At 35.7% G+C, this 16,599-nt stretch overlaps 4 protein-coding genes across 8 annotated transcripts in view; 2 read left to right on the plus strand and 2 right to left on the minus strand.

Annotated features, from left to right (window-relative positions):
• The window catches only part of itpr1a (inositol 1,4,5-trisphosphate receptor, type 1a), a 32,976-nt gene extending 32,004 nt beyond the window's left edge, over positions 1 to 972 (minus strand). For all 4 annotated transcript variants that reach the window (XM_084127857.1, XM_084127855.1, XM_084127856.1 and 1 more), the window contains exon 1: positions 835 to 972. The gene's annotated coding sequence lies outside the window, so the exon portion shown is untranslated. The remainder of the gene's footprint in view (positions 1 to 834) is intronic.
• Positions 973 to 2,910: 1,938 nt separating this feature from the next.
• On the plus strand, positions 2,911 to 8,782 carry sumf1 (sulfatase modifying factor 1). Its single transcript, XM_084129217.1, has 9 exons — positions 2,911 to 3,273; positions 4,479 to 4,652; positions 5,053 to 5,127; positions 5,831 to 5,913; positions 6,073 to 6,195; positions 6,281 to 6,395; positions 7,284 to 7,397; positions 7,498 to 7,557; positions 8,592 to 8,782. Exons 1-9 carry the CDS (start codon positions 3,013 to 3,015, stop codon positions 8,691 to 8,693), a joined length of 1,107 nt encoding a protein of 368 aa, XP_083985343.1. The 5' UTR covers positions 2,911 to 3,012; the 3' UTR covers positions 8,694 to 8,782.
• Positions 8,783 to 8,985: 203 nt separating this feature from the next.
• Positions 8,986 to 13,279, minus strand: endou (endonuclease, polyU-specific). Of its 2 annotated transcripts, XM_084129218.1 has the most exons (8): positions 13,194 to 13,266; positions 12,934 to 12,948; positions 11,239 to 11,395; positions 10,965 to 11,164; positions 10,097 to 10,210; positions 9,911 to 10,017; positions 9,650 to 9,792; positions 8,986 to 9,226 (listed from the first exon to the last, which is right to left on the minus strand). In XM_084129218.1, exons 1-8 carry the CDS (start codon positions 13,246 to 13,248, stop codon positions 9,112 to 9,114), a joined length of 906 nt encoding a protein of 301 aa, XP_083985344.1. In that variant the 5' UTR covers positions 13,249 to 13,266; the 3' UTR covers positions 8,986 to 9,111. The 2 variants fall into 2 exon arrangements, with proteins under 2 accessions (XP_083985344.1, XP_083985345.1); XM_084129219.1 differs by lacking the exon at positions 12,934 to 12,948 and having other exon boundaries at positions 13,194 to 13,279.
• Positions 13,280 to 14,166: 887 nt separating this feature from the next.
• Positions 14,167 to 16,534, plus strand: tsfm (Ts translation elongation factor, mitochondrial). The gene is made up of 6 exons (XM_084127654.1): positions 14,167 to 14,295; positions 14,535 to 14,687; positions 14,948 to 15,076; positions 15,183 to 15,299; positions 15,388 to 15,469; positions 15,961 to 16,534. Exons 1-6 carry the CDS (start codon positions 14,248 to 14,250, stop codon positions 16,350 to 16,352), a joined length of 921 nt encoding a protein of 306 aa, XP_083983780.1. The 5' UTR covers positions 14,167 to 14,247; the 3' UTR covers positions 16,353 to 16,534.
• Positions 16,535 to 16,599: the final 65 nt, after the last annotated feature.

Below are 16,599 nucleotides of genomic sequence, written 5' to 3' on the forward strand. Positions count from 1 at the left end.
TACTGCATAACAGAAATAAACCAAATGATAAGAAATAGGTCTACTGTATGACACTGTTTGAGGTCATACAGTAACAGTTCCATTTGACGCCTGTATCATCACCAGACTCTTCCTGTAACTACTAGATTTGATTAACAAATGATTAGACAAGCAAACCGTAAATATGCAGAGAGAGAGAGAGAGAGAGAGAGAGAGAGCGAGCAGTGCGGAGGAGGGATTTGCATGAATCATTTTCGCTCTATCTAACTGCAAAGCAAAAAAGCATCTTATTTTACATGAAAACTACACGCTATTTTTACTTATTGCGTTAATTACAGCTTCGTCTGATGCTGTTGTAAAACACAGAATTCTGTTCCATCTGTTGAACATCGGCAGATCGTCCGTCTTGAAAACAGAAACTGACAACTCATTTTTTCTACCCATGTCAACAATGTCAAAACGAAATAAAAAGACAGAAATCCTACTAAACATGGGCACATTAACTCTATCCAGCAAACGCATTTATGAAAAGCAGAGTTTTTTTATGAATGCGTGCCCGAAATGCGATTAAACGTACGGCATCATAACATTGGTTTGGACTGCTGCATTAAACAGTATCAAAAAAATAAATACCAGCTTAACTGAAACACTTGTGTCTTCCTCGCTGAGTTTGTATCTTTTTTCCCATCTTTCTATAGGCTCCGTGAGTTTCTCATGGCAGTTTTCCTAACCTAGGGGCGGGTTCAACAGGGCGCGCGCGATGCTCTCCCGCAGATAAGATAAATATTTAATAAAGCATCATTCCTGAACAAAACTCTTATTAGTCCGTTTATTCTTGCGTAGCCTAGATCTTACCTCTCTCAAACGAAGTTGGAGCAAACGTGTCCGCTGTTTTCCCCCCAAAGTTGCGTCCTCTGTTTTAGAAAGTTATTAGCCCGACTCTTCACAGAGTCCAGCACAGCGGTCCATCGCCCCGATGTTCGTCTCTTTTCGGCTTGCCGAGTGACTCTGTAAACGGTGGGGTGCGATGGGTTTCTGGGAAATTGTGTTCCAGCGGTGCCACGCCACGGTTATTTCAATGAACCGCGGCATTCAAGAACTACAAGACCCAGACAATCCCTTTCAATTGACTAAAATAATTTCGTTTTTGTTGCAAACGGTCTATAGAGACTTTAAAGAAAAACTGCATTTATTTATAGCTAAATAATGCAAAAAAAGTAGTGGTGACTGGGGAGTGATCATTATACTGCTACATTGTAACATTGCTACATTGTACATTGTAACAGATCATTGACCTGCTAATGCTGTTGTTACAACTTGAACCATTGCCATTTAAAATTTTATGCAATAATTTGTTTGTGGTAATCAAATTTACCTAGAATATTAATTTTAATTAAATTAAATTTAATTTAGTATAAGTAGGCTATAATGTATATAGCCTACTATAATATGTACTACAAAATAAGTGCATGGAAAAAAAAAAAAAAATTATATTCAAAGTAGTCCAATGTACATATTAGCTAAATACATTTAATAAAGGCTGAAGTGAGACCCAAAATGAGGTAACAGATTCGGTTATGCTGCCATATCAGATAGACCTTGACCAAGCTGTAAATAGGCTACAGAAAAGAGAAGTTTAGATTTCTAAATTTAGATTAGAAAAGAATGAATTTTGATTTCATTAACCATTAACTAGTCATTCTGTGACCCTGCTGTATGTCTGTTGCAGTTTACATCCGCAAATGCAGAAGAGAGAATTTTAGGCATCAACAGAGTTCATTTGGATCACAATCAAGCAATTTTGTGTGAAATAGAAGAGGGTAACAGATTTTGGCAACTTCAAACGCTGTGTTGTCGGATGTGGTGAACTGCTGTAGCCTATATCTGCAGCTGTTCACATCAAACCAAAATTATTTATAGGATATAAAATAGACAAGATTATATCACCAGAGTGAATTTGGAAAGTCAATCTAAGTGAACGAGAGGAGAGGGGAAACAGATTTCGACAGCCTGTTATGCTGCCTTGTCAGATTATGTGACCCTGCTGTTATCTGCTGCTGTTCAAATCAGACCAAAATAATTTCTAGAGTATGAAACAGAGAGGTTTAGAGTACACATCACCAGAGTTAGAAAAACTTTAAAAGCCATTTTGAGTGAAATAGCCTAGAAGGGAACAGATTTAGGAAACCAGTGCTACCTCGTTAGATTCTGTGACCCTGCTGCAGGCTATTTGCATGCAGCTATTTCTAAAATATAGAAGAGAGAGAGTCAGGCATTACCAGAGTGCATTTGGATAACATTACATTCATTATGTGTGATATAGAGTAGGGTAACAGATTTTGGCAGCCTAATGCTGCGTTCGCTGTCGGATTCAGTGACCATGCTGTAGGCTCATGCAACATATCATATGTTCACAGGGCAATCAGACCAGGATGCTTTCAAAAATACAGAAAAGTTTAGACATTACAAAGAGTGAATTTGAAGAGCTTTACAGATAGTCTGTCCTAAATAATAATAATAACGACAACTCCAAATGTAATAGATCGTTTTATTTATTTGATGCAATTGACAGAATCAGAAAAGTAAAACGCAATCAGAAAAATAATAATGATACAATAATAATGACAGAGCAAGCATTGCACTCGGACAACTTGTCTAAAAATATTATTTCTTTAAGTAGGTAATTAACCCGTTTCTCCCCGCCAGTGCACGAATTTTAGCCTAATAAACAGCGACCTCTACAGTCACAGATTTGTCTAATCATCAATTTTCAACACAACACCAGAACTTGGTTACTAAAGCAAATTGCACGACATTAAATGGCAGTTATTGCCATTGAGATGAATGGGAACGTAAACATATAGCTTTAGAAATGTTAGATGAATTCAGGCTAGTGAACTCAATCATTTCAGAAAGACGCGTCACCTGACTGATCACATGACCATTGCCGCTTAGCCGGAAGTGCAATTCAACACGAGCAGAGTCAGAGCCCGTCTTCCTATTAGACATTCTCTGGCAGAGTTTAAACTGGTTATGGCAACAATACTGAACAGCTCTGTGGTTTTATTTCTATGCATTGTGGCAGCACGTTGTGATATAGGCGACATCGTGCTCGAACAGAGTCCGCAGTCTTCGGAGTCGCAGAGCACGGGTTGTGGTTGTCAGGGACTGAACAGGGAGGTTGCTGTTGATGTGAGTAATGAAAACAAACTGGAACATCAAGATGATGCAAATATATACTCCAAAACAGCAAATGAAAGTCCACACACGATAGAGCCTGGTGTACGCACTAAGGTAGGTTTGTTCTCATTATCATAGGCTAGACAAGTAAAGTATTGTTTAGTTAAAGTTCATTGAGGATAAATTATAAAAAATATTATTATTATTTTTAAATAAAATTGATAAAGGGGGCGTAGGACCAGTGTATGTCAAAAAAGTTGAGAAAAGCGCAATAAAAATATTATAATAGTAACTTAGTTCTATAGATTTGAATGCAATACTCTTAAGGCCTGGTTTCACAGACAGGGTTTAGATTAAGCCAGGATTAGGTAGGGTGACCATATTCCAGGTCATGTCCGGCCGGGATTTCGAGATCGCCCAAAATATCCGCGATTCGGCTTTTGCTTTCTCGTCGCCATTCATTTTGTTTACATGTACACCTTTTGATTCAGTAGTACTGAATTAATTCCGATTGGTTAATCTGAATGTAGTGTTTACATGAACGCTAAACAAGTGATCGGTTGATGTGCGTGTAAGCATTGCTAAGAAAATTCCTGTGTTTTCGTCTCGATCGGGATCCGTGTGAATCAGAATGCATGACCTGCAAAGCTGGCACGTACGTGTCAGTGTCAAATAACGTAATAATGTAAACATAATGAATGGTGACTGTAGAAAGCAAAAGACGAATCCCGAGCATTTTGGGCGATCTCGAAATCCTGGCCAGATATGTCCGGGTAAAACAGGACGTATGGTTCAATTAGGATATTTAATTATCTTTTTAAATGTTCCTTTAAAAAAACATTACTGGTGTGCATCTTAAAACTAAACAATGGCACTGACATATTTCAAGGTATGTCAGTGCAAACTTGCTTTGAGTTCACTCATAAATGAAAATTCTGTCATCATTTAACTTACTCAGCCTCAAGTTGTTCCAAACCTGTATGAATTTCAGGCTTGGAACAACTTGAGGGTGAGTAAATGATGGCAGAGTTTTCATTTTTGGATGAGCTGTCCCTTTAAGACAGCCCAAACATGCATTTTACTCAGGGACTCTATAGCCATATAACAACTTTTTGTGTGGAATGACTCAACTGACAGCCTTGGTCACCATTTACTTTCATTATATTGACAAGAACAACATTCTGATGTAAATAACTTCTCATGGAGGAGAGAAAGTTATATGAGAAAAAAACATGATGAGAAAAAAAGTTTTTTCATTAACTATTGCATTAAACGTTTAACAAAACAGCCACAGAACAATCTGAATGTTGTGTGTGTAGCTGGTGCTTCTGCAGGGAGGTTGGTTTATGATGGGAACGGATGACCCAGGAATACCACAGGATGGAGAGGGACCGCAGAGGAGAGTGAGGCTGGACCCTTTTTACATTGAGGAGCACGAGGTCACAAACAAGCAGTTCCAACACTTCACCAACCAGACAGGCTACGTCACAGAGGTACAATCCCATTTGCAGAAATGCTTCTTTTTTTAACCCAATAACAATACTCTCACCTACAGTGTTACCAATTCACCTACTTATTGTGATTTAACTTGGATATTCTATCATCTTTTCACTTTTATTTTGCCTCTGTCCCAACTTTTTTGGAGTGTGTTGCAGTCATCAAAATAAAAATGTTTATGTTTACAAAATACAATTAATTTGGTTAATCTTTTCTTTGTACTTTTGTTTGTTAAAGGTTCAAGAGAATTAACGAATCACAGATTGTTGATTTTATTGCATTTTACAAAATATCCCAACTTTTCTGGAAATGACGTTGTAAATAATATCCATTTACTGGGCCATAAGACAAATAATCAATACTCATGCTAGCTCAATCGGCTATTTATATCTACAGGCTGAGCGTTTTGGAGACTCTTTTGTTTTTGAGGGACTGCTGAGTGAGGAGGTGAAGAGCACTCTGTTACATGCGGTGAGAAACGTCTTTCTTTCTTTCTGTACTAATGACCAACTGGCTGCTGGTTATCAAATCAAATCAAGTACATTTGTATAGCGCTTTTCACAATACAGATTGTACCAAAGCAGCTTCACAGTATTAAATTAAAATAAAATAATACAACAAGGTTTGTTTCTAGTGGAATTTATTGATTGATAGAATAAAATTAAATATCCCCAAAATATCCCCAACTGAGCAAGCCAAAGGCAACATTTTATTTATACATTTTAAAATCATACAGTTATACATTTTATTTATAATGTTTGTAATATATAAATAAAAATTGTCACGCTGCAGGATTATTATATTAATGACTATTAGTACATAAATACAAATGATCAGAAGAAAGATCAAAAGAGACTCAAAATTGTAAAGAAAAAAAAAACCAGATGTGATGACCAATTAGAGCATCTAAAATATATACTTTCCGTTACATGTATATATTTTAAACCTAAAATCTTAATGTTGAAACCCGTGTGTTCTTGACTTAATGGACCTGACAGAACTAAATATATTTCAGTGTAAAATTGAATCGAAATGGGGGGACCAGGGAAAAGAATGTCTTAAAGACATAGAAAAACTTAGAAATGAACTACAAATATAATCAACTTTTGTTATAGCCAAGAATAAACAGTACTGGCTGTGCTAGAGTTTGCCTATGTTTATTTATGGTCAGTAGGTGGCTGCTGCTCCTTGGTGGTCACCAGTGAAAGGTGCAGACTGGAGACATCCAGAAGGACCAGATTCAACCATAGAGCACAGGTAAAGAAAATATATGTAAGCAATATCACATGAGCAAGCAGTGAATTGTTGCAATACAACGCCAACTATACTGTATACACCGATTATATGCTTATCTGTTTTTAAGTCATATACCTGTGTAGAAGTCATATTAAATATAATCTCTGTGTTTGTATCTAGGATGAATCACCCTGTTCTGCATGTGTCATGGGCTGACGCACAGGCGTACTGTCACTGGGCCAAACGCAGACTTCCTACTGAAGCTGAGTGGGAGTTGGCCTGTAGAGGGGGACTTCAGGATAGGTGCGTCTGTGTCTGTGTTTTGTTCTCACTTTTTGTCAATTTGAATGTATTTTTTAACATATTCTCCCTCTATCACTCTTGTTAGGCTGTACCCATGGGGAAATAAACTAATGCCTAAAGGGCAACACTATGCTAACCTGTGGCAGGGAGATTTCCCTAAACACAACACAGCAGAGGATGGCTATGCTAACACATCACCGGTAACGCTAAGAATAAATTAGCAGACAAAATACAAAAGACACATGTACATGTATATTGTCATAAATTAATGCAGTTTTATTTTGTATTTTAATTTAAATTAGTAGGTATTTATAGTAGCCTTTTATCCTGATTTACAGCTCAACCCTTGTGTATTTGATTTGAGAGAAGAGAAGTTAAAGCACTGAATGCAGATGTTCAGCATTTACATTGGATATAAAAAAAAAAAAAAATTCCCTGTTAAAGCAGAATTTGTTGTGATGTAAAAAGTGAAACAAAGATAATTCATATCAGAACTTTTGCACCTTTAATGTAAAAATTACAACCTATACAATGCCACTGAAAACCAAAGTTTGCTGAAAACGATCAGCATAAGGGTTCACACCCCTGAACTAATACTGAGCACCATTTGAGTTTATCACAGCACCTGTGATCACCTATTGTTTGGATAGGAGTTTATCATTTTTACAAGGGAATATTTTCCCACTCTTCTTTGCAAAAAGGGTTCAGGGCTTCTTTTCTCAAATGCATCGTGAGCCAAGTTGATCATTGTTGGCAATGGTTCTACGATCTTCTTAGGTTTACGATGCTTTTGGGAAACGCAGCCCTGATCTGTTAAATTTAGAGAGCACCTCCCATGCAATTTATTTGTAGCCCTCACACAATTATAAAGGAGTATGCACACTTTAAGTATTAATTTATCTCTTTTCTCTTAATTGTGTCAGTGTGGTTTTCAGTGGCTGTTCCATAGGCTGTAATTTTTACATTAAAAGTGAAAAAATATAATTATTTTCTCCCACATTTTTACACTGTAAAACAGCTGTTTTAACAGGGGTGTGTAGACTTGTGTATATCCACTGTAAATACATTTTAAGTGATGTCTTGGGCAGGTGATGTCATTTCCTGCCAATGGCTTTGGTCTGTATGACATGGTGGGGAATGCATGGGAGTGGACGGCAGACTGGTGGAATGTACATCACAATACAGAAGAGAGATATAATCCTGTAAGGAAGCGTACACACACATCCATGCTAAAAAAGTCTTTCTTTATACTCAAAAGGGAATGTTAACCCATTATACTAATGCTACAAATTTTTTCCACAGAAAGGACCAGAATCAGGGACAGACAGAGTCAAGAAAGGAGGATCGTACATGTGCCACAAGGTAAAACATACACAAAGCCATCTACTCTATGACTGACAAACGGACCTCAGGGTTATTGAGGCTATGGGATATTTTATGTCAGATAAAATACTGCTGGAAGTACACTACCATTCAAACGTTTGTGGTCAGTAAGATTTTTTTTTCTTTAAGAAATTAAAACTTTTGATTAGCAAAAACTGATTCGGTTGATCAAAAGTGACAGTAAAGACATTTATAATGTTACAAAAGATTTCTATTTCAAATAAATGCTGCTCTTTTCAACTTTCTATTCATCAAAGAATCCTGAAAAAAAATGTATCGTGGTTTCCATGAATATATTATGCAGTACGTTTTCAACATTGATATTAAAAAATGTTTCTTGAGCACCAATCAGCATTTTAGAATGGGTTGTGAAGATTATTGATTGCTGAAAACTCAGCTTTGACATCATACAATAAGATAGAAAACATTTATTTATCTGTTTTCGCTGTATTTTTGAGCAAATAAAAGCAGAATTGGTGTGCATAAGAGACTAATTTTACCGACCCCAAAATTTTGAACAGTATTGTAAAGCTGGTCTTTAATACATATTTAATCTACACATATATCCACCTAAGTGGAAAACACAACCTCCATCTGTAAAAACAACACGCTTATTTTACCCATTTAACATTGTTGCCTCCCATTGATGTATGTTCATCCATTGCTACACAGTGGAGTTCTGAGGATCAGACACAGTATTTTATCTAACCGTCTTTCTGGTATGTCAGCGGTATTTAAATGTTTATTTTGTAATAAACCACATAGCTTGTCATTAATTGGTTATGATATGCTGTGATTTGCAGTTTGAACATGGATTTTTATTCCTATTTTACACAGGCGTTTCATGGAACATTAGGTCATTATTTCATGGAACATTAGGTCATTAATATTTGCCTTAAAAATCATTGAAAAGTAATGGAAATGTATTTGTAGAAATAGGTATGAACCCTGAAACAAGCTTTTTTCAACTTATTTACATACATGATTGTAAAGACATTTTTCTCTCTCCGTAGTCTTACTGCTACAGATACAGGTGTGCGGCCCGTAGTCAGAATACCCCGGACAGTTCTGCCTCTAACCTGGGCTTCCGCTGCGTCTCTGACGCTGATCCATAACCTCATCATCAGTTCTCTCACTGTCAAATGCTTGAAGTCTTGAGGAATATTGCATTTTATGTAAATAAAACTTTGTATTTTTTGTACAATTTGGTGTTATTTATTTCAGTTCTTTTATTTCTTCCTTTTTTGTATAATTACAGAAGGTATTGAAATGTAAAGATATGCTTAGATTATCATTTTGAAGTCAAATTTAAAAATGTAGAAAAAAATCTGTGACAGTTTTGACAGTTGTAGCTAGGGAAAATGTGTAATGTATAGGATCCCGACAAGTAAAAGTAGACAGGAGGGGTGTTTTTCTGTTCCTGTTTTTTATTAGATCCAACATCAACCTCAAATAATCAAGTGAAGAATTAAAATTGCAGATGAGTTGTGTTGGTTGTGAGTTTGTTGATGCTGATGTTCAGATGACAGAGAATCAAGGTGTGGCAGGGTAAGCGGAGCCAATGTACTTCTTTCCATCCCCATAGCTGCTGTTGTCCCATGTGTAGGTCTGAATGCCCAGACTCTGCCCTCCCAAACTCACATAACACCTGAGAAAGCAGTCAAGCATTTCAGATGCTTAAGGTGGATATAATTAAATAATAATCAAATTATTATAAATGACAGTTGTGTCAGGAAGGGCATGTCGACGTAAAAAACCTTTATGCCAAATCAAGTGTGTGTGAAGTGGACCCTGCAAATGAGTGGGATCAACGCTGAGAAGATGGATGGATAATTGTTATAATTTAATTTAATTCTATATTTTAGTTTTATTTTATTATTAAACAGTGGAAGCTAATATAGTCGTTATGGTTATTATTATCGTTATAGTTATCGTTCTTGGTGTGAACGGGCCTTAAGTCTAGCCATTTTGAAGGATATGCTATATACGGAATGGATGTTTCTAATATTAACCAAAAAGAGTTTTATTTGATGAATGGCTGAAAGTGAATCGAGAGAGAACAACAACTCACCTCTTCCCAGGGCGGGTGATGTAGCAGAGACTGTAGATAGCCAGATCAAATTCAGGACTACAGCCAATAAAGGCAGATCCAACCTCTTTGTAATAGCCATTCCAATTAAACTGCATTCCCAGTGCGTCAGGATATGTGGTCCACTGAGAGAGAGGGGAAATTTGACTTTTACTAAATCAAAACTCCTACAAGCAGACATCCGCACCACACTTTTAAAATGCATGCTGTAATAGCACTGGTTTGTTTTGATGAAGTACTCACAGGGCCATCAAAACTATGGCTGTAGTAATTCAGGAGTCCCTGTTTCTCACTCTGATAAAACTGCAGCCAGTTGTGGAAACCAGACACCTTACCACTTTTAATTTCCCCTGTTGACACACTACATGTCAGCCAAAGACATTCAAAATGCATTTTGGCAGCCAATCACGTGGTCACACGCAGACTGACCTACAAAGATGTGCTCGAACCCACTGGAGTCCAGCTTGCCACTAGATCGAGAGTAAAGGCCGAACCACATCATCTTCAGATCCTGGATAAACTCGCTCTGTGATGAGTATGCACCTGATCCATAACACAATAAAGTATGTCTATAGTCATTTGACAATCAAAATCAGCAATATCTTGCATAAACTATTTACATTGATGACATTTTTCACATTTTACACCCCAGTTTATTATTTATTCTAGTAAATAAGAAGTAAAATTAGTAAAATATTAATACTACTGTTCAAATAGTTTATATTTTTTTATATATTTTTGATTATATCTTATGCTCACAAAATACAAAATAATAATAATAATATTGTGAAATATTATTAAAATTTAAACCCATTTTCTATTTTAATATATTTTAAGTTGTAATTTATTCCTGTGATGGCAAAGCTGAGTCTTCAGTGTCACATGATCCTTCAGAAATCATTCTAATATGCTGATTTGATGCTCAAGAAATATTTCTTATTTTGATCGATGTTTAAAACAGTTGTGCTGCTTAATATTTCTGTGAAAACTGATGAATAGAAAGTTAAAAAACATCAATTCTTTGAAGTAGAAATCTATTAAAGTAGAAGCAGAAATAGAAATGATATTAAAAATGTCTTTACTGTCACTTCAAATGAATGCATCCTTGCAGAATAAAAGTATTAATTGTTTTTGTCTGACCCCAAACTTTTGAAGGATAATATTATTTCAATATAATTGAATAAAAATATATTCAAAAAATATTTATTTGGCATTATTGTGATTGCAGCATTTTTATCACACTGAGATCGCTCAAATTCACAAGGTCCAAAACAAAAAGAGTTTTGGCGTCACATACCTTTAGAGTGGAGGAAATTGTAGAGCTCCTTGCCCAGGGCCGTGTTCATGGTCTGTTGGAGGAAAGTGTCCTGCTCCTGCACTTCCTGTGAGGGCACATCCTCCACTTCTCCTGTCATCCTTTCATAGTTGTCCAGTAGATTCAGGAGAGCTTGATACGTGGGCTTGGAGAGCAAAGTACTACTAACTTGCTTGAACAATCTAGAGAATATAAGAGTACATTATAATACATAATAACACGCACACATGTGTATATGTGGTTATGTGTGTCTTACGGGCGTGATGACAGGTCATTCGCGGAGCCGGTTGCAGAAGAAGAGATCAGTGTCTGAGGTTCAATAACCAGCTCTGAGGCTGTGGCCCTGTTAGAGTCTAACTCGTACAGTGTCTCAGACAGAGACTTGATCTCAGCGTCAGTGACACTGGCTAATGCTTGGGATGTGAAATGGATACACAAAAAAAAGGTTAGTACCTGAGGAGCAAAGAAAAGTCTGACAAAGCCTGAGCAAACTGAAAGAATGAAGGGAAGAATTAACATAATTACTGCAAATAAATTAACCAAACAATCACTGCAATTATGTTTTTTTGTTTTGTTTTTTGTTTTCCATTCGATTTCTATGTTGTCTTCTAGTCAAGAAAACAGTGTTAATGAATCATCACTCAAAAGTCTGAACATGTTTAGTGTTCACTTTAAATCTAACTGGATTTGAGTTTATTATATTGTTTGTTGTTATATGTGTGTATCACAAATGTGTGGGTGAACATGAACTAAGAATTAACAATTCTTCTACAGCATTTATTAATCTTAGTTCATGTTAATTTCAGCATGTACTAATACATTATTAAAATCAAATGTTGTATATGTTAACATTAGATAATGCACTGTGAACTAACATGAACTATCAATGAACAGCTGGATTTTTATTAACTAACATTAACAAAGATTAATACAATGTATTGCTCATTGTTAGTTCATGGTAGTTAATACATTAACAAATGAGTCCTTATTGCAAAGTGCATTGTGTGTAGTGCAGATTTTTGAATTAGAATTGAACTAATATGAGATTTGTCTTCTAGGATTTGTAGACTTGTTTTATGACAATAAATAAACAAATTATTGTAATTGCTTAAACCAAAGTGAAACTATGAATCATTGCACAATATATTGTGGATTTTACGGCTGTGGTGTTTAGTACTTTGAAATGAATGCTGAGATGAACTAAGTGTGTGAAACTATAGCAGTTGACACAGCTGAGTTCATGCCACTTTTGGCATCCAAAAAAAAAAAAACAGGACTCATGGTTTACACTGAGTTTCTTATATCACAGATAAACCCCTAATATTTAGAACTAAATCTCTCATAGCTTCTATCTTTGTGCCTGTTAAAAAAAGCTGATTTGCAATGCACGCGACTCAACAGACCTTGAACATTTTATGTAAGAGATAAAAGCTGTTCGTGTTTGTTCAGAATTACTTTGAGTGATTCATCAGTGTATGTGATTTGTCTGATTTTGTAATTCGTTTGTGCATGCCTTTTGTCTAACTGAAGATATTTAGCTACGCCAGCTATTGTGTACAGTCGAATAGTTTTATTTTATCCTATATCAAACCTATTTGTTTTAATTTTGTTGACCCTTTAACACTACAAATATGTACTGTATAATATTTTACAGAATTACAGATGTTGAAGTCACCTCGACGACTACTGCTTGTTATAGTCATCGTTTAAGACATCGTAGGGCTCTCCACATCTGGAGCTGAGGTATATTTCACATGCTATTAAACATTTAATCGGACTATTTCGAGTTACATTTTATGTGGACGAAAACATCTAGGCAAATTTTGTCATTAACCTATTATTTGTAGGCCTACTAGTAGTTATTAGAGCTTGTGAAATTAACTCAATTATGTCACAATTAGACATAAGGCACAAGAGAAAAAGTCAGTGTAAAATTCAGTATCACACTTACAGAATTCCAGAGAATCTGAGAGAGAGAGAGAGAGAGAGAGAGAGAGAGACTTTTTTGACTCTTGAATCTTAACAACTCTTCTTATATTAAAAAAATGTAAAAACATTCCTCAAAAACATTTGAGAGAGAGGGGGAGAGGGAAACTGCATTTACTTTGATAATTGCTATGCTATAAAATAACAAAAGACACATGAACATGCTAGTTTAGTAACTTATGAATGTACAATCAGGATGGAAATTGTAGTTTGTTATGAACTTACCACTGCAGCCCTGAGAGATCAGGGTGAGAAAGAGGATGACGATGACCTTCATCATAGGACGATCCAGTTGCACGAACTGCAGATTAAGACCCGATTTGGTTTTTATACCATCTCAGATAAATAAAGTCTTAGGAACTCCTCCCATGCACCAAAACTCTGTTGCGATACGATAGGACCAGTTCCAAAAATTTGCTATGAGCAAAAAGGTAATATTAGATTGGTGAGATGATAAAAATATATTTAATATGTTATAATAAATCATTTAAATAAATAAAATAAATGAATCTCTGTTCCTGTTGTTTCAGTCAGTTGGTCTGAAATCTATGAGAACAACAGTGGTGTTAGTTGTCAGGTTCCAGGAACTGACATCTAGTGGAAATTATGAATAAACTTTAGCATTTAATACAATTTCGCTATTCTTTCTTGAAATCACGTTTTCCTCCATTTGGCAAGAACGTGTTCCATAATATGTTTCTGCATGAACTGATAGTGGGCAAACAGTCAGCAAGACCAGGTGGTTCCATTCACACGGCAATCAATATACTTTTTTTTAAAGGTTTTCATCTTGCCTTCTTGTGTTCTTGCTTTCAATTTTTCAGCTTTTATTTATACATTTATATCCATAATCCTAATGTGATCATATATATATATATATATATATATATATATATATATATATATATATATATATATATATATATATATATATATATATATATATATATATATATATATATATATATATATATATATATATATATATATATATGATCACATTAGGATTGTTTCCGAATAATAATAATAATAATAATAATAATATATTTTACAAACAAATATACAGTTATTACAAATCAATAACACATTGACACATTATCATTGACCATTAATAACATAGTTTTTAGATGCAGCTTAAACTCCTGTGCAGGAGATGGCGCTACATGTGAGCCTGAATTCTCTTTTACATGACCTTTCTCTCTCTCTGTAGAAAGCGTGCTTCAATGACATCCCAGTTACTGATGTAAGGAAGCCTGTGTTAGTTGATGAAGATATAGAAATGGCTTTATATTCTTTGTTTCGATCTGTCAGGACTGAAATAGTCAAGGTAGGCTTTGACTCATTTCCCGTATTGAGCATTCTAACCTTTTAATGCCTTTGTCTATTTGCTTTAGAAGTTATAATATTTTCATGCTAGTCTAGTTTGATAAAAAAAAACGTAATTTTTCTTAAATCTTGTATTTTAAATAATATATGACAGTATTTGCTAAATGGTTTCCATTCGGCTGTGTAATGTCCTGTAGCATCATTTAATCACGTGTCGTATTAACAATATGTTATTCATAGGGATGTCTCACACAGAATGTCCAGTCTCTCTACACCAGCTCCCCGAGTTTAGCAGCGGAGAAAACACTTCTCCTGAAATTACGCAAATCTACCGGCTACACCTTCATCAACTGCAAAAAGGCACTGGAGAAATTCAACAATGACATTACACAGGTGCGATCCAATATCTATCTATCTATCTATCTATCTATCTATCTATCTATCTATCTATCTATCTATCTATCTATCTATCTATGCTGTTGTTTGCGCGTTTAACTTGTGTTGAACCCAGAATATTCTCTGAAGTAAACATGAGGGTGATTTTTAAATAATTGTACTATTTTGATAACTCAAACATGAATTTTAAACTCACTGTATAATTTTACATGGTAAGGGATGTGAACTAACTATGACTTAAAATGTGATGTTTGCAGGCAGAAAGCTGGCTGCATGAACAAGCACAAAAGGAGGGCTGGAGCAAAGCAAGCAAACTGGAAGGTCGGAAAGCCAGGGAGGGGCTGATTGGTGTCATTAAGGGTGATAATGCAGCTGTCATGGTTGAGGTAGACTTAACATGCCAATCTTACCACACAATGTGATATTTGGTCTCCAAAATGATGTGGTGTGTGAATGAACTAATGTTCACTAATGTTAATGTTTTATGTTCAGGTGAACTGTGAGACAGATTTTGTGGCGAGAAATGAGAAATTTCAGCTGTTGGTGAAGGATGTTGCTTCGTCAATAATGGCTCATCTCTGCAGCAAAAAGCAGACAGGGTATCTTAAGGTACAGGCCCTTCATTTGCAGTTTGAGAAATGTGCATTTCTTCCACACCTTCTGCAATCTCTTAATGCTGACCTGTTCTCTGATTCAGAGTGAGCTGTCATCTGAGGACATTTCTAAGCTCCACATTCCTGAGGGACCATCACTGGCAGATCAGGTGGCATTGACTATAGGTGAGAAGAAACCTTTTACATTATATTCATTTCAGCATAACCTTCGAAAACCAGGTTTATCTGTGATTTCTTACTAATAATAATAAATGTTTCTTGAGCACCAAATCAGCAAATTAAAATGATTTCTGAAGGATCATGTGACACTGAAAACTGGAGTAATGATGCTGAAAATTCACAGGAATATTTTAGAATATGTTCAAATAAAAATATGTAATATTATTTCACAATATTACCATTTCTACTGTATTTTTGATCAAATAAATGCAGAATTGGTGAGCATAAGAGACTTTTTAAAACCATTTTTAAATATCATACTGATTCCAAACTTTTAAATGGTAGTGTATTTATCTGTACAGTGCAGGAAATTACATATTTACAAAATGTTTAAATGATTTAAATAACATGTGAAGCTTTTCAACACACCCTGTTACCTTTCACCTCCTAATAATTAAATACAAGCATTAAAATAATAATATTTTTTCCCCCTTCAGGGCGTTTAGGTGAGAACATTGGCATGCGGCGAGCCGTATCACTTGTCGTGCCCTCTGATTGGCACATTGGCTCATACATTCATGGAGCGGTTCCTGGGCAGGTTGGCATTGATATGGGGCGCTATGGATCGCTAGTTGTGTTTCAAGGTGGACCTAAGGATGGGACAGACACTCTGGGAAGGAAGCTGGGGCAACATATAGTAGGTGAAGCACCTGTTTCTCTTGGCAACATGGACGATATACCATGTGGTGATTCTGAGACAAGACTTTTGCCCCAGACCTTCCTCCCAGATCCCAAATACACAGTGGGACAGTACCTGATTTCACAGGATGCACGTGTCCTAGACTTCATACGTTTCAAATGTGGAGAGAGCACCAGTCAGGAGGAGTGAGCACAGCCATTTGAATGAGAAAATAAATGGCTTGTAAAAATATGAATTATATTTCCTGTAAGGATCAAAATCGATAAAATGTATGTCTCATCAACTTCGTTCAATGAACTTAGTTCTCATGAATCTAAACAACTGCTGGTTCTGTGCCACCACAAAAAAATAAACATTTTACAATCTAAAAATTCTGATGTCATAGCTTTTTATTTGACTGAATTCAAAATTGTATAGTATGAGCACCTAGTTAATT

This window comes from Abramis brama, assembly GCF_963993115.1.
Source record: "Abramis brama genome assembly, chromosome: 11".
In the NCBI taxonomy this organism is placed as follows: Eukaryota; Metazoa; Chordata; class Actinopteri; order Cypriniformes; family Leuciscidae; genus Abramis; species Abramis brama.